This window comes from Phacochoerus africanus, chromosome 11 (assembly GCF_016906955.1).
Source record: "Phacochoerus africanus isolate WHEZ1 chromosome 11, ROS_Pafr_v1, whole genome shotgun sequence".
NCBI classification, from domain to species: domain Eukaryota; kingdom Metazoa; phylum Chordata; class Mammalia; order Artiodactyla; family Suidae; genus Phacochoerus; species Phacochoerus africanus.
Genome location: NC_062554.1, coordinates 108,064,483 through 108,089,341, shown reverse-complemented (window position 1 = coordinate 108,089,341; position 24,859 = coordinate 108,064,483). Strand labels below are relative to the sequence as shown.

The window sequence follows — 24,859 nt, the reverse complement described above, 5'->3', positions numbered from 1 at the left end:
CCCGCTAGACCCACCACTTCCTTCCCCTCACATTTCAGGCCATGCCCTCTTTCCACTGACTTGGGGCACCCAGCCACCAGGTCCCACGTTCTTTCTCCTTGAGTTTATACAGTCCGGCAGGCAGACAGAATGTCAGTGCTGGAAGCATTTACCTTCCTCTCCTTCTGGGCTCGTGAGTTATTCCTTGACTCTTTCAAGTCTAGATGAGTGAACAAAGGAATTCTTTGATGTTTCTTACATTATCAGAACTTCATTGGAAATTCTCTTCTTTTACTTGCAGTTGGACTTAGCTTATCCAGAGTGGAGCAGTCCCAGATATCTGTGTCCACAGAAGTAAAGAAAAGTGTCGACATAAATTGCAAGATAGAGAGCACGAATTTTCCAACAGAAGCTGTTCACTGGTACCGGCAGAGAACAAATCAGGCTTTGGAGCATCTGATTTACGTGACCTCGGTAACAGCACCAGCTCAAAACCAAATAGGTGGAAAGAGCAACAAAGTTGTGGCAAGGAAAAATTCTCAAACGTTCACTTCAACCCTTACGGTAAATTTCATAGAAAAAGAAGATGTAGGCATTTACTACTGTGCTGGCTGGAACTCACAGTACTAGAACTGTGGAGACAATCCATACAAGATCCCCTCCCTGGGTCCGTGCCCAACCACATCCTTGCCAACAGTAGCAACCACACGCCAGGCCCTCACCCGAGCTTCCAGCCTCAGCCTCTCCTCTTCTGCAGCTTCCTGAGCTCTCCAGAAGTCCTCTTGGATCTTGCTTGCCCGTTACCTTCCAACCGATCCCAGGAGGTGTGCTTTCAAAGCTTTATTTGACACTATATCACTAGGAATTAAAATCTTGTCTGGAGAACGAGGGCACACAGACTGTACCACTGTCCCTCATCTCAATATTGAGAGGCTTGTATATGTGGGCAAGGTACAGGTTGAGAGAGGGCATTGCCATGCTCCACCGTTACCATGTTCATGAGACTGTTATCAGGTCCAGAATGAGAAGCTGATTTCCATAGCTTGCTCTGTCTCAGGCAACCACTAGCAATTGCAGTCCAGTTCTTTTGTGAAGGTACCTGATTATAAACACAGGGTGATTTCTCTGAGTTGTAGTTTCCATCTCAGTTAATTAAAAAAAAAAAAAACACCAAAAAAATATATATCCAGTGCTTGCGCACATGGCATATTAAATAATGTCAAAGCAACGTTCCAGCATCTAATTTTTTTGGAGTCTTACAGAAAAATAAAGGTCAGATTTCATACCCAAGTCCAGGATCGCCAGCAGGTCACAGAAAGATAGACATCAGGGCTGAACCCAGCAGGGGTGTCCTTATATTTCTGAAGCAATGTTACTACAGCATAGAATTTAAGGAACTGGTTGTATGGAGATGAGAACTATTCCTGCCCCAGATCTAGATGTGTGCATTCATCTCAGGCTTTTCTTTCTAGATTGTGAGCCCTGTTACCCCTTCTGCTCAGCACTCAGAGACAGGAAACACCCATGAAACCAGAAGTGCTCACATCTGTAACAGATCATGAAGAAACACAGAGACCCACCCCATGCTATTCACCGCTTCTCCTGAGACACCAGAGCCAGCCTAGTTCTCTTGCCATTGGCCTGAGACCTCCTATCAACAGAGCCCTCACTTTCTTACCTCCTCGCTGGGATCCAGTCTGGTGATACAATGGCACTTCTGGAAGCAGTCGTCTTCTCCTTTTTCTGGGCTGGTGAGTTGCCCCCACCCCCAATGAGTCTACAGGAAAGACTAAAGAAGCTCTTTACTGTTGCCTGTTTACATGTCAATTGTTTATGAGAATTTCTCTTTTTTGCTTGCAGTTGGCCTTGGGATGTTAGTGTTGGAGCAACCTGAAATATCAATTACTGCAGCAAGACAGAAGAGTGCCCTCATAGCTTGTAAGGTGTCCTCTGAAAATTTTAACGACACATACATTCACTGGTACCGGCATAAATCAGATCAGGGTATGGAACATCTCATATACCATGTAACAGTCTTTACTCTAAGCCACTTAGGAGGGAAGAAAAACAAACTTGAGGCAAGAAAAATTGCTTCCACTTCCACGGCCACCTTGAAAATAAATTTCTTGGAGCAAGAAGATGAGGCCACATATTACTGTGCAAGCTGGTTTTATCCACAGCAGTAGAATTTCTTAGATAACATCCTCAAGAACACAAGAACCATCTCTAGGTAGGTGCCACCCACATCCTCATATGGGCAACCGCAGAGGCTGCACAGCTGGGAGCCCTGCCTGAGCCTCTCATTACAGAAATCGAGTTTTGTACTTTTTTTTTTTTTTTTTTTTTGCAATCCAGAGATTACTTGAAAGTTACACGTCTCAGACTCAAAGAGGAAATCATCCAGTGCCAGGAAACATGCTGCTGATATTACATCTTATGTAATCATCACAACGTGGTTGTCATGTAATGTTCATTTTGTTTCCGCGTAAATGCTAGTAATTTGAGGCTTAGCAAGATAAAATGACTTTTTAAACCCCAAATCCCATGTTTCATCAACACTCTCAGGCCATACTGGGATGAAGGTGGGATGGGGTTCTTGTACCGTCTTCCAGGACGGGGGTTCATGTTCACTGTCACTGAGGGTTTGTGGAACAGCCTGGCCAGCGCACTTCCTTTGGCAAGGCCTCTGATCTCCTGGGGGCATTAGGTGATCAGACAAGAGGTGGATATTCCTCTCAGGATCTTTTTCCCTGGGAGTCTGCTGAGAGGCTGATGAGCATCACAGAGGCCATTTATTCAGAGATGTTGCTCTTTCTCGGACATGGTTCTAAATCCTTTGAGTATCAGTTTCCCAAGCTTGGGACAATCCGTTGACATTGATCACACTTTATAGATGAGGAAACAGAGGCATGGATATGTACTTTCCTTCATTGTCACAGTTACTGAATGGGAGTGGAGGGCTGCTTTCTGACTTCAGCGTCTGTGTCTGTAAATCATGGTGTTTTCTTGTCTCTCAAACACAGGCAGTAGAAATGGCATCTAGTCTGCGGCTCCCACATGAAGAGAAACAAACTCCCATTCACTAAATTATTGCTAAAACTAATCAATTACTATTCTATGCTGTCTGGATTGAAGTGTTGTCTTCCTGGAATAGGAATTCCATGGCTGAACTGACTTTCAAAATATAAAACAATAGGAAAACATAAAAACAAAATATAAAACAACATAAAAGCAATGCAAAAAATCAAACAAAATCCAGAATAGAAGTTTCTCATTTTTCGAAATAACATAAAGAAATGCAAAATAATTATTTTCCTTTAGGGCATCTTTTTTTAGGATACCTCCTAATAGGACTTCTACTCCTGACCCCTCTGGAATTCAGCCATGCTTATATATTGACATATTGTCTGTGACTGCTTTTGAGGTGGAAAGGTAGAGGCAAGTAATGAAAAGAGATTCTTTATGGCACACAAACCTTGAAACATTTGTTATCTGACCCACCATAAGAAAAAAAAATTTCAAGCCCCTGCTATGCAACATGGGTTTAGGGAATGAGTCTGTAACTATTACTAAAATTCAAGATGCAATAAAAAAAATTGATACAATTTATCACATCAAAACTAAAACAAAGCCTGATTAGTGAAAAGAAACATAAGTTAAATCAAAGGATGAATGATGAACCATTAGAAAATATTTCTAGCCTGTTCAGCAGATGAAGGACTATTATCCGTAAAACGGAAAATATTTCAAAAATGGAAGAAAAACTTTAAAAATATCCTATGGGAAGTGACAAGAATACATGAAAAGCAAATTCATGAGGAGAGATACAAAAAAGAGCTCTTAAGTCTTTTAAAATATGTTCAACTTTACTTACCATAAGGTAAATGTAAATTAATACCATATTGAGATACCATTTCTCACCCATGAGGCTGGAAAGAATCTAACTCTGACAATGCATTTGGTTGATTAGGCTGAGAAAGGCAAAGGGCACGATTATACATTGCTGGTAAGAATGTAAAATACTACTTTCTGTAGGGGAATTTGAAAGTATATATATGTATATATATATATTCTGAAACTTCATATATATTTACCCTTCAAACTAGCAAAAAACACTTTTAGGAATTCATCCTGAAGGAACAACTTCAATTATATAAAGATTCATATGCTTGAGGTTTTTCACTGTGTAAGCTGCAAAACATTAGAAATTATATAAATATCCAAACACAGGAGATTAGTTGGATAAATCATGGAACATGCACAAAATGCAGTATTCTAACAGCTATAAAGTAGAGAGATGCAAAATATATGGTAATCCTCTATATGGGCAGTTAACAATTAGAAATTTAAAAAATAGTAGCACTTAAAATTGCAACAACTATAACTAAAACCTTTTAGAATACTTGAGATAAATTTAATCAAAAATGTGACATCACATCCAAACCTGTTAAGAGAATGCATCAACTGTGAACCAGGACAAGCAGTTGTCTCCATGTGATATGACAAAAAGCAATTGACTTCTCTTCTGTTTCTTTTCATTATGATCCATATCGAGTATATGCTCATTTTATAATAGCAAATAACAATGGCTTTTGTTTTTTATTGTTTAAATTTTTATTTATTTATTTATTTATTTATTTTTGTCTTTTGTTGTTGTTGTTGTTGTTGTTGTTGTTGCTGCTATTTCTTGGGCCGCTCCCGCGGCACATGGAGGTTCCCAGGCTAGGGGTCGAATCGGAGCTGTAGCCCCGGCCTACGCCAGAGCCACAGCAACGCGGGATCCGAGCCGCGTCTGCAACCTACACCACAGCTCACGGCAACGCCGGATCGTTAACCCACTGAGCAAGGGCAGGGACCGAACTCGCAACCTCATGGTTCCCAGTCGGATTCGTTAACCACTGCACCACGACGGGAACTCCTTTATTTATTTTTTATATAATGTTCTTTATTTTTTTTTTTCCATTATAGCTGGTTTACAGTGTTCTGTCAATTTTCTCTGTACAGCATGGTGACCCAGTTACATACACATGTATAGATTCTTTTTTCTCACATTATCATGTTCCATCATAAGTGACTAGCTTTTGTTGTTAAGGTATATTAAGGCACTCCTAGGGCACAGCATCTCTAAGGTTCCCATTTAATGGTCACAGTCAAAAAGAAGAGAATGTGAAATATCTTCTTTAGTTGGCTTATCTAAAGTAAGAGTAGGGTCATACTCAAGTAACCTCTCTCTTTAGCTTACATGTGTGATCGCCTGATACAGTGTAATGAGGGTCAGTGACAGTAGATTAGAAGTTACCCGTGAAGCTTATCATGTGTGGACCTTAAGCCTCTCCCTCCCTCCTCCCCCTCTTGCCTCCCCTGCTCTCTCTCACTCTCATTATCTCTGTTAGACCAGCAAAGGACTTTAGTCCTTTAACAAGGAAGGCTCCCTTACACCAACACCATTGGTTGGTAAAAATCACTCAGTAATGAGAGAAATCTGCTGATGAATTAGCAGACTGATTTCTGCAGGATGTTTTGAGAATTATTCTGAGCGCTTGCCCTGAAGTCTATAGTCTTACCTGGTGTGTTTGAGCACCACTTCCTCTCACTGAATCAGCCCTCCAGTTTGCTCTGCACTCGTCTCATTACTCAATCACCTCTCCTGACAAGAGCTGGCAGCATGTGGCTCCTGCCCCAGGTCTTTGTGGTGGCCTCCGTCTGGACATGTGAGTGGCTCTACCCAAGGGGTATCTCATTCATTCCAAGGGACAGATCATGGACAATCACATCAAATCTTTCAGGAGGACAATACCCACATGGTCATTCAAACCAGGCTGACAAATTTCGCCATTGCCCTGAATTTGTCAGGAAGACAATGTAAACAACAGTCCCCATGCTTTTCATGAATAGAGAACAAAAGTATACTATGTAATGAACATCAAAATTTCACTAATTTTTCCTCTTGCTTTTCTTGCAGACACAAGTGGAGATATCCTAACAACACACCCCGTAGCATCCATTACCAAGAAAAGGGGAAATACAGCATTTCTTGAATGCCAAATAAAAACAGATACGTTAAAGAGGAACGTATACACACACTGGTACCGGCAGAAGCCCAACCAGCCCCTAAAACGAATTCTGTATATTTCCTCAAATGAAAATATTGTCTACGAGCAAGGGATTAGTGAGGAAAAATATGAAGCAAGAAAATGGCTGAGCAATTCATTGGTGAACCTCAGGATACACGGAGTTACCGAGGAAGATACAGGTCTGTACTACTGTGCTTGCTGGAATACACTATGGGGAATGACGCCACTGCCATTGAGCAAAAACCCTCCCATGTCATTGCACCTGTGCAAACACCCACCTCCTCCTTTCTACCTCCCGCAGAGGGCTTTCCTCATGCACATGTGTCCTGAGCAAGGTCTGAGCAAGTTCAAGGAGCCCACATGTGAGGCTTCTTCCAGTTAAGTCACTTTATCGTCCATTCTCACCTCTGGGGCATAGGCTGGCTTTTGCAAGTTCCCCAGATTGTCTCTGCTTCACCATCTGTAGAAGCCTCCTGGGAAGGAAGCCATAATCCAGTGCTTCAATGTAATGTGTTGGCTTGGAACGAATGAATGAATGAATGGGTGATGGGAGATGCAAGTCCTTTTTAATGACGTAGGACTGGTTTCAAATTCCTGTGCAGCCCCTTACTGATAACACGATCTAGAGAGTTGTGGAATCCTTTATTTCTGTTTTCTCCATTTTAGGTGGGCATGGCGCCAACAACCACATAGGTGGCTGAGGGCGGAAGGACGTTCACATAGGCAAGTTTCAGCACAGTGTGCAACAAGTCAGTGTCCTTTCCTACTATGATTAAACCACTTCATTGAGCCATTGCAACTGAAAGAGGAACATAGGACCTCTTTAAAATCACATCTTACATTGTCCTCCAAGCAACAGTACAGCATATAGCTTTAATGCTGAAAAATTAAGAATTGTGTCTAGGAAAAGATAGGGTAACAAACCAAGGGAAATTTTTTTCAGTGCCTAGTATCCTAGGCAAATAACTACAGTAATGGTTACTATTTACCCAGCTCTGAATTTTCTGCAAACTAATGATCTGTATAATATACAAACTTCTGCAAAACGATGTTGGGTTTTTACCTCATTTATTACTATATACAAAATTTTCCTTCTAATTCTCATGACAGCCACATATAGCAACCCACATGCTCAGAAAATGTGGTGAGAAATCTATAACTTAGGGAGTGAAAATGAGCCCAAGGATAAGTGTATTTGAAGCAAGGAAAAGTAAGAGGGAGTTCCCATCATGGCTCAGCAGTTAATGAACCTGACTAGGATCCATGAGGATGCAGGTTCCATCCCTGGCCCTGCTCAGTGGGTTAAGAATCCATGAGCTGTGGTGTAGGTTGCAGATGTGGCTCAGATCCTGTGTTGCTGTTGCTGTGGCATAGGCCAGCCGCTGCAGCTCCGAATCAACCTGGGAACCTCCATAGGCCGAAGGTGCGGCCCTAAATAGCAAAAACAGAAACAAAAACAAAAAGAAAGACAAGACAAGAAAAATGAGAGAACATTGCTCCCCAGGTGATATTAACATTAACTTATAAGTGTTTTTGATGAGGTTGTCAGGCATCTGAAAGCTTCTTTATACCAGGAACATGATAAAAGTAACACTACAACAGATCTTGAGAAAAACTTTCATTGGTTCTAAAGCAAACCTTCCTCCCCCATCCCTGCCTCCACAGAACCAGGGCTGCCACTGCACCTCTTGTTCTCTCCGTATTCACACCCTACTTTTACCCATCACTAATAGTGCGAACCATGTGGATTTTCCTTGTGTCTTTGGCTTGGGTTTGTAGGTTGACTTTTCTCCTTTCTTGAATTTTCATTGTGTGTGTGTCCAGAGTCAAAATTGTAAGTGCCTTTGGTTGCCTTCCTTGCTTTTCAGATGGAGAAACCAAAATGAGAATTTCTCAGGATCAACTCAGCTCTACCCGAAGACTAGACAGAATAGTGCAGATAAGTTGCAAGCTGTCTGGGGTTCCTCTCAAGAATGCCATTGTGCACTGGTATCAACAGAAAGAAGGGGAACCCCTGAAATGAATCCTTTATGGCTCAACCAACAGTTACCAGCTAGATGAGCCTAACTCCAGGTTGGAGACAGTTACGAAGGACGAGGGGATCTTTTACCTGGTGATCAATAACGTTGTCAAGTCTGATGAAGCCACCTACTACTGTGCCTGCTAGGATCTCACAGTGTCATAGAGTCAGAAGGCACCTGTAAGAAAACTTTCTCTCTTACTTAACCCCCAACTCCTCTCACACTTGGGCAACCACAACAGACTCCCTAATTCTTTTAATTATGGGTTCATAGTTGTGAGAACAGTAAGGGCTCTTGGGACAAATTTAGTCCAGTGCCCACACTTCAGATGAGGAAGCTGGGGCCCCAGAGATGGCAAGTGACTTTTGCAAAGCTGGTTAACCATGGATGTAGGGCACACCTGCATTTCAGATTCTCAGACTAGTGCTTTCTCCTGCCGCTCTAGGGGTTCACATTGAACTCCTTTCATCACAATTGCATTTTTCTCAAAGGGAGCTATAACAATGATGGCATGCCTTCATAAGTGATGTCCCAAGAACCCAATCAGATCTGACTTGGATGAAAGTTATGTACCTTTTAGAAGGGAAAAAGTCAGCAGTGGATGAATTCCCAGCTTCATCTACCTCCTTGTTTTTTGGATTTTTTTTTTTTTTTTTTTTTGGTGGTGGTTGTTTTTTGCTGCACCCTTGGCGTATGGAAGTTCCTGGGCCAGGGATCGAACCTGAGTTGCAGCTGTGACCTACACCACAGTACTGGCAACACTTGATCCTTAACCCAATGCATGGGGCCGTGGATTGAATCAACACAGAGAGAGTGCTGAATCCTTAAACCTGCTGCGTGACAGTGGGAATTCCTACCTCCCTGTTCCCCACCACCAGCCCTGATGGATACTTACTCCTATCCATTTCTGCAGCTTCCTATCTGTTCTGAAATCCTCAATAATTGGAATAGTTTTCCTATTACATACATCAAGCATGGAGGCTGGTTTCTTCATGTAAATTCTTTGCCATTTACCTAAGAACCTGCCCAAACAAGACCTAACTTTCCTGCTCTTCCATCTGGGATCTGGGATCAACCCTAACTGGATGGTTGTGCACTTTGTCCCAAGTTTGGCAGCCCTGACCTGTTTTTCGCAGTTTTTAGTGGCCAGACTTGAAAAATGACATGAAGAACAGTAATAGCAACAAAATCTATACCCTTACAATATAGCTAAAATACGTCACTTCTTGTATTTCTAAGAGGTAGCCAGGATAAAATGATTGACTCTAATCCCATTCCTTTATTGTTGGAGGCTTGCCAGATATGCATGTATACAGACCATAGTGAATCAAAGAAACTAGACGGCGCTTGAAAAATGATGCTAATCTAGGCTTGAAAAATATATAAGACTTTCCCAGATCCCTGGGGGAAAGGGAGTGAGATGGGAAATGTACATTGTACGAGTGGCTGCTTGAAAGCAAGTTGCCAAATACTCCAGATGTTGCTGATGGAAAGCCATTGAGATCCTTGTTCTCATGACCAGAACCCTAAGAGAGTTGGAGGAAAGGGCATAATAGCCTTAAGCATAAACAATATAATCTTTCTCTGGAGAGTTAATCATTTATAGCATCTATGAATGCAAAGGGTCTGTGCCTTGCATATCTGTAGCTTTGATCAGTAACATTGTAAATGACATACGTGATTCTGTAGGTACAATGAAGTAGAAAATAGCAAATAAAAATCATGACCTGGCTCAGAGGGTTGCTATTGCCTCTCGAAGGTGGTAGCCCCCTGATCCCCACTCTATTTCTCTGACTCTTATTTTTTAAATCTATGCCACCGCTGACTTGGAACCTGGGTTGACAAGGAGGTCTCATCACTTTATTTCCCCCCAAACTTTCCTTTTTCAGTAAAGGACAAAGTTCTGTGATTTAACACCATGACAAGGATATTTTGTCAAAAGATGATGTTTTCTTGACTTTCCATATCTTTGGTTTTCTATGAGATTGAGGAAAAAAGAAATGAGAGGATGTGACAGTTCTTGAGGAGTCTCCCATGATATGAGACCTGAAAGGAGAAGACAGGAGACCCTGGGAACTTTGGGTTCATCTGGTCGAAGTAAACCACAACCCATACCAGACCCTGTGGCATGCTGTCTGAGAATGGAATTGGCTGTCAAGACAGAGCCCCAGGAGTTCCTGTCATGGCTCAGCAGAAACGAATCTGCCTAGTATCCAGGAGGATGCAGGTTCAATCCCTGGCCTCACTCAGTGGTTAAGGATCCGGCACTGCTGCGAGCTGTGGTGTAGGTTTTCAGATGTGTCTCAGATCCTGTGTTGCTCTGGCTATGGTGTAGGCTGGTAGGTACAGCTCCGAATCAGTCCCTAGCCTGAGAACCTCCTTGTGCTGTGAGTGCAGCCCCCAAAAGACAACCACCACCACAAAAAAGACAGAGCCTCACACCAAACCTCTTAGATCCAAGGCAGAGAACTCCCAACACCACCCCCCAAATCTGACTTAGTGCAAGTGTAGAAACTCATATTTTCCAGCTGACACGTGCAGGGTAATAACCACTTAATCCTAACAATAATTATAATATGAGATTCATAACTTTTGATTATCGGCCAAATTCAGTTGTTGGTGGTCAGCTGTGAAATCATTATCACACCTGAAAAAGTGGGGGCAAAACTTCAAGCAATTTATTTGAAACTTGTTCTTTACTTCACTTGCTTCTCATTTGTATTTTTATGAATTCATTCCTCACACTGAAGTAGAATTTAAGTTGCCTTGGTTGGTCACCTCCGAACGTGGTAAGTTTGCATGTGTTACATAAAGCAGGCTTATAAGCAAAATTATTGATTTATTGGTCCTACGCAGCACTCAGATTTTTCCATTCTTCCAAGAAAGTGAATTCTCTGTTCCCAAACGACTGTATCATCGCTTCTAGACACATTAGCTCATGCTAACTTTAGAAACGTGCTGAGAAAGAGATATTATCACCTCTCTTTTAAAGATGAGGAAACTGATGCTCTGAGATGTACTGAAAGACACATCGCCAGGAGTGGAAGTGGTAGAATGTGAATCTGATCTTTTTCTTCACGTTCAACCTCCTTAATGTAATTTGATTTATCACATGTGAATTCTTTAGAGATCCTGACATGGCTGTTAATATTTACTGCACCCGCCCTTCCATCCAGCCCCACTGTCACTACAATAACCTGGGTCTTCGGATGCCTCTCGGTGGCTTATGGCAACCGTCTCTGAAATGTGTCTGCTCCGCTAGGATTGCTCCCCTGACCAACCCATCTTTCTGCTCTTACATTATCTTCCTAAAGCACAGATCTGATCATGTTGCTTTCCTTCCTAAAACCTTCAGTAAGACCTCATCATTAATTCTTATTTTTTTAAAAAAAAGCTTATTTGAAATACTGTAAAAGGTAAACATTCTCCTTGTGAAACATTAGGTATTAAATAAAGGCATCTCCTCTTCCCTTTCCAAGTTCGCCTACAACTAACGACCCAACTAGTTTCCTACTTGAAATAAGGAATCCACCAATTCTTTGTTTTCATTTTTTTAAAGTTTTTTGGTAGTATCGTTTATTTACAATGTTGTGATAATTTCCGGTATACAACGAGGTGATTCAGGTATACATATACCCACACTCATTCTTTTTTCAGATTCTTTTCCCATATAGGTTATCACAGAATATTGGGTAGAGTTTCCTGGGCTATATAGCAGGTCCCCACTGGCCAATAAATTCTTATTTTATCCTAGGAAAAAAATAAGTTATCCTAGAACTTATTTTCTCCTTTGACTTTGCCTTTGTAAAACTCCTGTTGCTCAGTGTAAAAATGGCTTTATGAAAAAAGCAAAACTTTTCACATTTCTCAGTATATCTTGACATAGTTACATTTTCAGTTACTGAAGAGTTTCCTCCTCTCAGAAATATATCCCCCAAACACTAATGGAGCAGGACTGGTGTTTGTGAGAACAGAAAAGCCTGCTCTTTGATGCAGTCTTTGAGCAGTGTCAACACAACGGAATACCTGGAAATTTAAAAAAAAAAAAAAAAAAGCCTTATTTCTCTGAATACTTTTCCTGGTAATTTAGAAACGTGTTAGTTGACCAGCTGGCACTGATCTTTGCTTTTTCTGCTTTTATGATTCCCATTTCCTACCACTACTTTTCAATGATTACTCCTTTGTGGTAGAAAGACACTTTGGTCCATTTAAATGGATGGACCTGAGGAAAATTAAATATCAGATGCCATGAAGCCTATATTCAAGGACTTTCAAAAGAACCCAGGAGATAAAATTACCAGAAGAAAGGTTTAAAACTGCTAGTCATGTTATGAAGCTAGGAGAAGGCTAAGGTTTTTATAGGAGCTTTAACCAGTGTGATAGCTCACGCTGGATCAAGATATTTGGAGAAGGGACTAAGCTCATAGTAACTCCCCCTGGTAAGTAACATTTTTTTTTCTATTTTAACTTAGTAATGAAAATGTGATAGATGTTTTTTGAAAAAATAGTCTAGGATCCCTTTTATCTGAGTGCCACATTCCTGGCCTCAGCATATGGAGAGTAATTTTGCACCTACTGGTCATTGTACCTGGAAACAAAACTATCTTGTAAATGGCCTTTTCACTTCCCTGCTTGTACGCAGTTGAAATGCTACTTTTAGAAATTTGACTTATCAAAAAACAGTAATTAAAGTGTTTTGAGGACCATGTCTGTAATCCATTACTGTTAAGTTGTTGGTTCAAAATGCTTTTCTTGTAGATGGGCTTCTAAGGGAGAAACGCTTTTCTTATTTATCTCTTTTCTGTGGTTTTAGATAAACGCTGTCCTCTTTTCTCCCCAAATCCAGAAAAATCTATATTATTGATTTTCATCTCATCTTTAACAGCAGTGCAAAATAATTCCTAAAGTGAATAATATAGAACATCAGGACTTTGATCCTGGGTCCATCACCATCTGTATGATCACTCTTTAGCAAATAAATTTTGATTCACTGGTTATTTATACTTTAAAAAAATATTCACATTATGCAAAATAGTTGGAAAAATTAAATTTTTATATTGAACTTATCACTGTTAACAGTTTGATATATTTCCATTCATTTATTACATCTGTGTAATAACCATCTCAAATGGATGTTGTGACAAAAGAAATTAAAAATGAAAATTACATACCACAACTGTCGGAACATGGCTGATGATTTAAAAAAAGTCAATTCCTTCTCCAGAATTCAAATTATTATTCATTTACCCATTGGAATTCTTTATGATATCAGGAGTACTTTTAAATGTATTAATTACCATCTAGTCTTAGGTCATTTTAGAACAAATTGTCACTACTTAAAAATTTGCTCAGTTTCTATGTAATGGTTACCTGCTTCTAAAAATAGTTAAGATGTAATAAACATTATCTTAAATATTATTAGCCTGAATATAGTGACCTCTCATTTTCCAGTTGCACTATCTGTAAGTAAAAAAAAAGTTATTACTATTATTATTATTGCAACTTGAACATATACAATTATATGGACAGAGAGAAAGGTCAAATATCCAACTGCAATATTTGATTTATTTATATTAAACTTATAAAGTTAAATATTACATTAATACAAATATCAGTTGAGAAATACTGCTTTTTTTGCCCACGTAGTTTGTAAAAAATTTTGTTGAGACCCTAAAAAGGCATTTAAAACATCTACCTTAGAGCAACTTTCTAAGTCATCTCAGAGCCTCACTATTTTGTGATCGTCATATGATGATACCATTGTATATTTTACTCAAAGAAAAAATTACCCATTTATGAAATAAAAGGAAAGCATTCATAGAATTTATTCTGTTTTTCTATACTCATGCAAGGTAAGCAAAATTGTAGAGATTCAATCCCAAGTAATATTTACTAAATAATATGAATACTCCAAAACCAGCTTTATCTGCTTTCATTTCATGTTGACACATTGTCTGCATACACTTTTTATCAAAGCAGAGTATTAGAAGAGCATCTTTTAATATGACAGTTTGGGAGTTCCCCTTGTGGCTCAGTGGTTAACGAATCCGACTAGGAACCATGAGGTTGCGGGTTCCATCCCTGGCCTTGCTCAGTAGGTTAAGGATCCAGCGTTGCCATGAGCTGTGGTGTAGGTTGCAGACGCGGCTCAGATCCCATGTTGCTGTGGCTCTGGTGTAGGCCAGTGGCTACAGCTCCAATTCGACCCCTAGCCTGGGAACCTCCATATGCCATAGGAGTGGCCCTAGAAAAGGCAAAAAGACAAAAAAAAAAAAAAGACAGTTTGCACAAGGACTGAAACATAGTCAAACCCTTTTTTATGAGGGATAATTTGGGGAAAAGAAAGCCTCATCTTATGTCCTGGCACTTTTAGTCTGAATTTTGTATGTTTTTCATCTATATCATAGATCTAGGATTTGCAAACATATTCTCCTATTTCTCATGTCATATCATAGTTAGACCTTACTAAATTATCAATCCTCAGGGCGTAAAAGGTAGCAATCTATAATGCACAAACGATTTGTCATCTATTCAAACTTCTTGCTTCCAAAGCCTATTTGAGAAGACCTGAAACAGAAAACACACATACAGGCAGAACACATAATAAAAATAGAAGATCAAAGTCACAAAGGGAAAAGAACAAAAAAGGCCATGATGATCTAGCAAGGAGCATGGGATCAGATTTTATGCTCAAAAGTAGGAGCGTTATATGTGTCAGGGTCTAGCTCAATAAAAAGAAGTCAATAAAAAGGAACAAAGAAAGTAGGAAAATATGTAGTGGAGTACATATTTTTTATTAAATGATAAAATGGAGCATGTTTTGGTCTCATGAGATTAAAATATCACATTGGACCACATAATCAACACAAATTTCTAATAGTCATGATGATAATAATTATTACTATAATCTCTTATTTCCATACTATTATAAATCAAATCACTTTTCAAATCTTGTTTTCTTTTGGTCTCACTTCAGCATTGGTAGGGATGTTAAACTGATTTACATTAAGATCATTGCTTTCAAATAAATAAGGCTTGGGCTTACTTGATTTGTTTAGCCATAGAACTTGTTAGGAGCAAAATGAGCCAGAAACAGAACCCTGGTTTCTTGAATCAGAGGCTGTTATACTTCCAGCAGGATCTAAAGAAATCAGAGGAGCTAAATTTGTGTAAAGTTTTTGATATAGATTGAATCACTGTGGCCTTATTACGTAAAAGTCTTCGGGGATGGAACAAAACTTGCTGTTACGGGTAGGTATCAGAAGAATGCAATATTTTTAAGAAAGTTTTTAGAAGGAGGGAAGAAACAATTACTTTGGAATAATGGTTAAGGATATTTAGAAAAAACAGCAGGAATATGATGGTATCTAGAAAACTTAGAAGAATTTTAAAGCAAATACTTATAGTAAAGGACAGCAAAGATACTAGTGTAAACACTGTAATAGGAGTTCATTTGTGTGCATGTGAACTTACAGAAAGTGCTCATATGTATGTGTTTGGCCCAAGGCTGAAGTGTGTTACTATAGGTAAGTTTTGTGAGTTGATACATTTGCTCTTCTAATGGGGAAAGTGTGTTGTCAAGGAGCCTGGGCTTTGGAGTCAGGCTGACCTGGAGCTCCAGGTCCATCACTTATGTCTTATCACTTATCACTGCTTATGTGGACTTAAAGATTCTCTGGCCTCAGTTTCCTAATCCATAAAATGGGATAACAGTATGGATCCAGCAGTGGTTGTATTGGAGTTGAATGAGATAGTTTGAATTGGCATAATGGCTAAAATGTGATGGGTCCTGGATAGATGTACCTACACCTACTAAAAGAGAATTGTATGCAGTACAGAGAGTTATTTGAAGTCTATAACAGTGACAAAACAGATATTCTCCAATGTATACAGTTGCATTTCTAACTGTTCAAATGAAAAGTGTTATCACTGCCCCCTCGTGCAAAAAGATTGAATTTAGATGTATTTTGTTCTCCTTAGCGGACTTTTATCTCACTTAGCAAGAAAAGTGAGGTTAAAATGTGTGTTTTTAAAATTTCTGTTGTTGTTCTATGTTCTGAAACATAGCTTATGAATACTTTATGACATAGAACAAAAAAATAAATCTTAATCCCTTATCTTAGTTGATATCATTTCTACGTCAATATTTATTGGTTCTCAAATTTATAGCCAGTAACTTTGGCTTCATCTTTATCAGAAAAAAAATAAATTCATAAAGAAAATGGTCAAGATGTAAGGTCACTTAAACATAGTTAGAAAAAATAAATTAAAAATCTTATTTAAATATAAATGATCTGTATTTATTTTATTAAAATGTGACAAGAAAAAAAGTAGAACATATAAATCGAGATCAACAAAATACATATACAGTTGGAGAAATATTAACTGTCATTATTATTATGAATAAAATACTACTTGCACTAAAAGGGAGCTGTATAAAATTAAAATAAGCACATTGTAACGTAATTATATTTACAATATGAGTAAAAAATCAACATTGTTTGTTTGTTTGCTCCCTGATTTAGTATAAAAGTCAGGAAATTTGCTGCATAGGCAGAAATTCTCAAGAATATTTTTCCCTTTTTTTTTTTTTTTTTTGCTCAAAGGAGAAACATAGTTCTCTCTTAAGAAATTTCCCATTGAATTATTAAAGTAAATACAAACTAACAAAAAACGTATCAGTAAAGCATTAACGTTTCAGTTGAAAATTTAATTGGAATGGATTCTAACATTTATAATTTCAATCACTAGGTTAACAATAAATATATAGTCAAGTAACATTCCAGCATTCAAGTGACATCCTTTGATGTTATGTCTGCAAGAAAACTCAGGAACCATAACTTTTAACATTAAACTAGGGAGTTCCTGCTGTGGCACAGCAAAAAAGAACCTGGCTAGTATCCTGAGAATGTGGGTTTGTGCCATTCAGTGGATCAAAGGATCTGGCATGGCCATGAGCAGTGGTGTAGTCGCAGATGCGGCTCGGATTCCAAGTTGCTGTGGCTGTTGTGGCTTAGGCTGGCAGCTGAATCTTCAATTCAACCTATTTGACCCCGAGCTTGGGAACTTCCATATGCCCTGGGTGCAGCCCTAAAAAAAAAAAAAAAAAAAAAAAAAAAAAAAAAAAAAAAAGTGAAATAAAATTAAAAATAAAATTTAAAAATAAAATAATTATATATACACTTTATTCAGCATGTGTAAACAAAGAAATAGTTGAGCTCACAAGCAGTACAGCAGCCTAACAGGATAGCCCAAATATGGTGAGTTTTTAGGAATTCTTGTCATGGCTCTGTGGTTAACGAACCCAACTAGTAGCCATGAGGACGTGGGTTTGATCCCTGGGTTAAGGATCCGGTGGTGCCATGAGCTGCGAAGTAGGTCACAGATGCAGCTTGGATCCTGTGTTGCTGTAGCTGTGGTGTAGACTGGCTGTAGCTCTGATTCCACCCCTAGCCTGGGAACTTCCATATGCTGGAGATGCAGCCCTAAAAAGACCATACAAAAAACACACACACACACATATATATACATATATATATATACACATACACATACACACACACACACACACACGCATATATATATACTGAGTTTTTAGTGAGTTTTTAGTCATGTTTCAACTTCAAATGAAATTCCAAAATAAAATGTGTTCTTGATGAACATTTTCTAAAACAAAACAAACTCTTGTAAGTACATTACTTGGTAAGATATATTTAAGAGCATTTCTGAAAATAATATATTTTAATAGAAATATCGGAAATATTGATATTTCACTTCTAAATTCAAGGCACTATAAGCTGGAAGTACAGCTTTAATATTGCCCTCCTGAAAAATCCAGTGCATTTCAGACGTGGAATTGAGAAGTTGTACAAAATAAGAAATCAACGAAGAGAAATTCTTCACTTCAGAACTGGGCATGGACTCCCATTGGAAGCTGAATTTCAACTTGATAGATTGTCAAGTGAAGATGGATGTAGATTCCCATTAATACAAGCAACTGCATGTTGTTTAAAAAATGATATTCCTTTCCTGACATTTATTTATATAGGAATTAAATATGGTGCCTTTCAGAATCAGTTAAATGAAGAGTGAGCTTCCACAGAGCTGCAGAACATATGTGGAAAAGAGAGCATAAATTACAAAACATGATGAGATAGGAAAGGGAAGTAGTTTAGAAGCGACCAAAGATTCTGACCTGTAAAGAAACCATCAAAGTTGCCTGGTCTTCTGCCCCACCCCCATCCCCGCCACCACTCTCATCCACCTTAAAACAGCTTCGGCTATGATAAAACAAAAGAGGTTTAAGAAAAGTGACGTGTTCATGAATGCTGCAAGTATAGATACAGGGCAGTTTTAAGCCATATTCCAACTCAGCAAATGGACAAGAAGCAAAGCTAAGGTGTGAGCCAGCCTCTGCTCCTGAACAGCTGTGACTCTGGGAAAGTTATATCACCTCTCCAACATCTCTTCCTGTTGAAAATGAGAACTATAATAAGAACCTCACCACCTACTGTGGATGAAAGGCCGTGGTGAGAACTATTTCAACGGCAACTTTGCTTCCTTTCACTATACCCTAGGTTGTTCCAAACCACACAATATTTATGCTTCTCTAATAATTCTTTTCAATTCTATTCCATTTCCCCCTACAGATAGAAATCTTGCTGCAGACATGTCCCCTAAGCCCACTATATTTCTTCCTTCGATTGCTGAAATAAACCTCCATAACACTGGGACACATCTTTGTCTTCTTGAGAAATTTTTCCCTGATGCTATTAAGGTATATTGGAAAGAAAAGAATGGCAATACGGTTCTGGAATCCCAGCAGGGAGATGTCATCCAGACTAACGACACGTACATGAAATTCAGCTGGCTGACGGTGACTCAAAAGTCTGCAGACAAAGAACACATATGTATCGTCAAACATGAGAATAACAAAAGAGGAACTGATCAAGAGATTCTTTTTCCTTCAATGAACAAAGGTATGTGATTATAAATTTAACATAATCTCCCAGAACTCTTGTTTTGTCTTTTTTAAAAGAAAATACCCCCACCCTTTCTGTCAAGTATTAATGAAAAACAAATATAAATCATTCTTAATTTTTTTTACATTTAATGGTGGCATAAATATCCTACTATTTCCCCATAGAATTAAAATTATATTGCCTTTGAAACATAAAAAAAGAAAAACATTTACTAAACCATTTTCAACTCATTTTATTTGTTTATTTATATATTTATTTATTTATTTATTTTGTCTTTTTGCCTTTTCTAGGGCTGCTCCCTCAGCACATGGAGGTTCCCAGGCTAGGGGTCCAATCGGAGCTGTAGCTGCTGGTCTATGCCAGAGCCACAGCAATGCCAGATCCGAGCCTCGTCTGCAACCTACACCGCAGCTCACGGCAACGCCAGACCCTTAACCCACTGTGCAAGGCCAGGGATCGAACCCACAACCTCATGGTTCCTAGTCGGATCTGTTAACCACTGAGCCACGGCATGAACTCCTCAACTCATTTTATTATCTAAAATATAAAGAGGGAGTTCCTGTCGTGGTGCAGTGGTTAACGAATCCGACTGGGAACCATGAGGTTGCGGGTTCGGTCCCTGCCCTTGCTCAGTGGGTTAACGATCCGGCGTTGCCGTGAGCTGTGGTGTAGGTTGCAGACGCGGCTCGGATCCCGCGTTGCTGTGGCTCTGGCGTAGGCCGGTGGCTACAGCTCCGATTCAACCCCTAGACTGGGAACCCCCATATGCCGCGGGAGGGGCCCAAGAAATAGCAACAACAACAACAACAACAAAAAAGACAAAAGACAAAAAAAAATAAAAAATAAAGGTCACAATGATGGATTTTAGGGTTGTTGTATAGATTAAATGAAACAATGTATGTCAAAGTACTTAAAAATTTAGCACTAAAAAAATGACAAAAAGAGATTTTATTTTTGATGCTCTTACTGTATCAGTAATAAAAATAATTATACATCTTTCAGGAAGGTTCTACTAAGCAAGCAAAGTCACTCTCACTTCAGCCTCACTTTACTCCTAGTATAACCCAGTAACAATGAGTTATTAAATGACAAAATAATGTTCATATGAGGGAGCCAGACTACAGTTCAATAAAAAGTAGAATAATTTGATTACCATGGTTTTATTATGTCTTAGGTTTTTAAGGTTTGTACTTTATATGCCACCTTAATGTAAATTTTTGTAATTAAAGATTGGATGAATCTAAAATGTACAGACTTACTCCCATGCTGCATAATGAATGCATTTCCTGCCATCAGTCAATACCTCTCAAGAAACTTTTATTTCAGCCCCAGCAGTTGTTTCTTAGAAGTTTTTGTTTGTTGTTAAGATGAAAGATAAAAATATGACATGGAAGCACAAATCAGTAAAGCGATTTTGGAGGACCTCAACCTAATCCAGCACAAGGTTTTGAACAGCTTTGATGGAGAAAGACAATTTAGGACACTCACAGATTTTAGGAATAAAAATTGTTACTTTTGTTTTGACCTCAATCCATGCGTGGTAACAAGGTATTCTTCTTTATCTTATAATGAATGCATTCACTGGAAGGAAAAGAAAGGGGTCTGTAAGACCTATGAAAGTCAGTTCTTAAGTATATTTTAACATCTAACATGAGTGTACTAAGATTTTCATTCTAGGGATTGACTTGAAAGTCTATACAGCTACAGCCTTCCTCCTTGCCTGAGAGTAGATTTAAAATCTTTCCTGAGCTGAAGGCATAGAGTGAAGATGCAGTCATCTTGGACACATCTTACCAACAGGTGCACAGAGTAAATAGAGCTAAGACACAGACGCTCCTCACAGACACAGTATTCTGGCAGCCTGATGCTATGGCAGTGTGATGCTGGGATGCTGAGTGTGGTTCCTCGGCCATGCCGCTCTTGCTGCTGGGGGTCCACGTTGTCTCTATAAAGCCTGGGTGCAGAACCAACACTACATGCAATGTTTGCTTTTAGCCTTTTTTAAATAAAAGTGCAAACTCTCTCCAGATGTCTTTCCGTTATGAAAAACAGGTATTAATGTAGGTCTTTTGTAAAAGCGAAGTGGCATAGAGCAAATTTTTGAAAAGTGAGAGATGCCTGTATCTTAAACCCATTTTTTAGAGAAAACCAAAAACAGATCTCCTACAGAGCATAAAATGCCATACTCAAACCATACCATGTAGACAAGAACACATCTAGGAGAAAAAAGATAAGCCAAAACAACCACTGTTGTCTCTACTTTCCTCCATCAAATAGTCTATTATTTTTAAAAGACATTTTGTCTTTGTGTGAATGTTTGCCTTTTTTTTTTTCATTGTAGATAAATACAGCACTCACCTTAGGTTTTATATAGTCAGATAACTAGAAATATGATTTGGTCTATCTTTCTATCCTGGAAAGCATTGCACTGAAATGCTGAGCTACCATAATAAATATTTCATCTCTTTTAATCCCCCGCAATGTTCCTTTGATGCTGACTGCCATCACTGCTGTGACTCCTGGCAAGTTCTTACCCTCTAATCTTTACTCATCCTTTGTAATATGCATTCTCCCCAACATACAACTCACTCCAGGGTCTCTGGGGAGTTAAAGGAGATAATTCATGTTAAGCAGTTAAGCTAGTGCCTGGCCCAACCATATTCACTCAAAAGCTATTAGCCTATTAATATTTTTATCCATATGCTCACAAACACCACAACTACAGAAAATCACATACATGAGTTGGGGATATCGAAGATATGCATGATTTGGAAAGGTATGGCTGTTTTATTTTGACTAGATGGGGAATTTACATAAGCCAGACCCCTTCAAACATGAGACTCTGTTGTGGATTCTAGGACTTGATGAATTTCTTTTGGGAACATCCCTCGATGTTAGCAATGGGTAGTGAAGATGTAGAGCACACACTTTTACTGATTATTTTTCTCTTTGACAAGTATTTCTTGAACACTTTAATTGGGGTAGACACAGCACCGAGCTGTAAATCCAGAAAGAAAACAAGACGGTCTTGCATATTACCCTTGAGTCATGATTTAAAAGAAGAAGAAGAACAACAGCAACAACAAAACAACAATAACAGTTCCCACCGCTGCACAGTGGGATAAGGATTTGGCGCCGTCTGTGCTTCAAGCATGGGGATCGATCCCTGGCCTGGTTCAGTGGGTTAAGGATCAGGCGTTGCTGAAGCTGTGGGTCACAGCTGTAGCTTGGATTTGATCCCTGGCTTGAAAACTTCCATATGCTGTGAGTGTGGGGGAAAAAAAAGAACAAAGGTATACCCTCTATGAACTTCAACATCTTTATGTGCAGAAAACAATATGTGAATTAGATCTACTGAATTATATTGGCTCAAACCATCTATTCCTGGATTTGTAGGGCTCTTATTTTTAATGTTTCTCTTTTCTCTTAGAAGATTCTCCCTGTCAATCTGTGTGTACCTATATACCAGAGACACATATTGCCAAATAATAGATACAGAGAATTCATTAATACTTGCTTTTATTTCTCGTAGAGGTCACTACAGATGTTTGCCTGAAAGATACAAGTGGTAAGTTTTTATATATCTTTGCCTTTATGTCATGCTATAGCATTTTTCTATCATGCATAAACCTGACTTTTGAACTTCATGGCTGAAGGTAGAAAAACAAGATTTTCTGGATGTTACAGAATAGATGGTGATATCTTAAGTCCATCCATCTTTTCTGGGAGTGATCTTAACACAGTAAATGTTGGGTTGAGTATGAGATGACTGTAAGTGAGAGGTACAGTGATAGACTCTGAATTATTTCAATACTGGCTTCATTCATTTGTGTGGCTTGTGTTTCTAATGACTGACAAAAGGTGATATCAAGTTGTGGATTTTTGTGTCTTTGGTGATTGATAGCAGATAATAATAGGAACTGATACTAGAGTTTCACATACAGAAAGTGTTTGCTGTGCTGTGCGTGCATATTCTGTTTACTTCTCATAGTACTCCTATATGAGGTGGTACAATATTCTACCCACCCCTCCAAACACACACCATACAGATGAGGGCAATGAACTACAATTAATTAAGTCCCTTATACCAAGTCACACAGTTGGATCTGGGGATTCAGTCCAGTGCATCTGAATCAGTGTTTCACACACTTTCTCAGTTCTCTATTCCTCCTCTAAGATATAGATATAAAGCAAGAAATCCCAAATCTAAGGCTCTCGAGACATGATGGACATAAGGGTGGGCGTATAACTGCTTGGGTTTCTGATTATCACAGACTGAACTTTAACCCAGTTCTTTTTCTTTAGTTTTTTTTAAAATATAGAAGTATAGTTGATTTACAATATTGTGTTAACCTCAGTTCTTTTATTATTGTTGCATAAATGTGGATAAATTACTTACATTTTTTTGAGCAATACTTTTCCTCATCTGCCAGTCAGGAACCTACCTCAGTTATTGAAGACATAAGGTCTCAAATGTGGAATGTCTCCCATAGGGTATCCATTTAGCTGGCACAGAATCAGTACTCAGTGGTGCCTCTTTCTTCCTGTGTGGAAGATTCTAAGTGAATTGAGAGGCACTGGCTCTGGCCCTGCTGATCCTTCCTTAATGCTCAGTATTGGGGTCCTGGAACTCAGCTAACACCTTAGCTGACAAAGGGCAGTGAGTCAGGAACACATCACCTCCTGATCCCTTTTTCCATACCAAGTGTTAATTATTCTGGAGTTTGGACTCTGTGAAGATGAAGCATGGAAAAGGGAAATTTCCATGGGAAGAGACTCAGCCTTGTGATCCATTGAGTAGCCAGCCTTATCCATCTTAATTGTTATTTTTTTGCTTGATATTTTATAATTCTTGCAAAACTTTAGGGGAAAATAGGTGCAATGATCCTATAACATCATAGCCAAAATAAGAGGCATTCAAGAAAAGACAGGTGACTGAGGCATGAGCTCCTAAAGTTTCAAAAGATTTGGATTAACCACTTTCTTCCATTTTATATAATGCCTTTTTTAAAAAAAACCCACCCCCACCCCAGTGTGAAAACCACCAAAAATCCATGGACTGTATTCTCTGTGGGAATTTCATTGCATGCACAACGTGTAATGGCTCACATGCTCCTAACTGTAACATGTCTTCCATCATTATGCCTTAACCTAAAAGAACTGTTGAAACTAATTAATGTGACTTCTCCTAGGTACAATGCAGCTGCAGCTCACAAACACCTCTGCCTATTACACCTACCTCCTTCTACTCCTCAAGAGCGCCCTCTACTTCGCCATCATCACCTACTGTCTGTTTCGAGAAACAACAGTCTGTAGCACCTGGAAGAGGTCCTGACAGATGATGCCACCAAGGGCTCAACTTTCCTTCATCATCATCTCTACAAGTGTCTGCTGAGGATCTAGCAGCACTTCCTTTCTGGGTTTGGCTTCTTTCAGAGAATGTGTACAGCTTTCTATTAGGTCAGCATTGTGTAAGGATTTTTCAAACCACTGAGCAAACAGACCCTTGCACTGTCTAACAAGGAATTCTGCCATGACTCGGGGCAGGGCTGAGGGCTGGTCCATGGGAGCCTTTCCCACCACTGTCCCTCAGTGTCATCAGCTCCTCCAGCTGCCTGAGTCCTCTTGCCTCGCGAGCACACACAGCACAGCGCACAGCTCCCCGTCTCCTCCCTCAGGGTTCCACCCAGACCATAGCCCTGACCTTCCCTGTACACATCTGGAGCCCCCAGCTTTGCTGCTTCAATTCTGTTCTTTGATTTTCATAATAGGCACGATCAATTAAAAAGATATCCAAACTCCA

At 39.2% G+C, this 24,859-nt stretch overlaps 1 pseudogene and 2 gene segments (V, D, J or C); all 3 read left to right on the top strand.

Moving 5' to 3' along the window:
- On the top strand, positions 1–18,576 carry LOC125112002 (probable non-functional T cell receptor gamma variable 10). The segment is given in 4 exon segments: positions 1–172; positions 281–595; positions 15,284–15,325; positions 17,862–18,576. Coding segments are annotated over 4 exon segments (705 nt in total).
- On the top strand, positions 1,493–2,229 carry LOC125112003 (T-cell receptor gamma chain V region V108B-like). The segment is given in 2 exon segments: positions 1,493–1,730; positions 1,840–2,229. Coding segments are annotated over 2 exon segments (369 nt in total).
- On the top strand, positions 5,620–24,859 carry LOC125112006 (uncharacterized; annotated as a pseudogene). The gene is made up of 7 exons (XR_007131011.1): positions 5,620–5,690; positions 5,942–6,232; positions 7,922–8,229; positions 12,474–12,513; positions 18,724–19,053; positions 22,589–22,624; positions 24,249–24,859. The product of XR_007131011.1 is annotated as an uncharacterized LOC125112006 (transcript).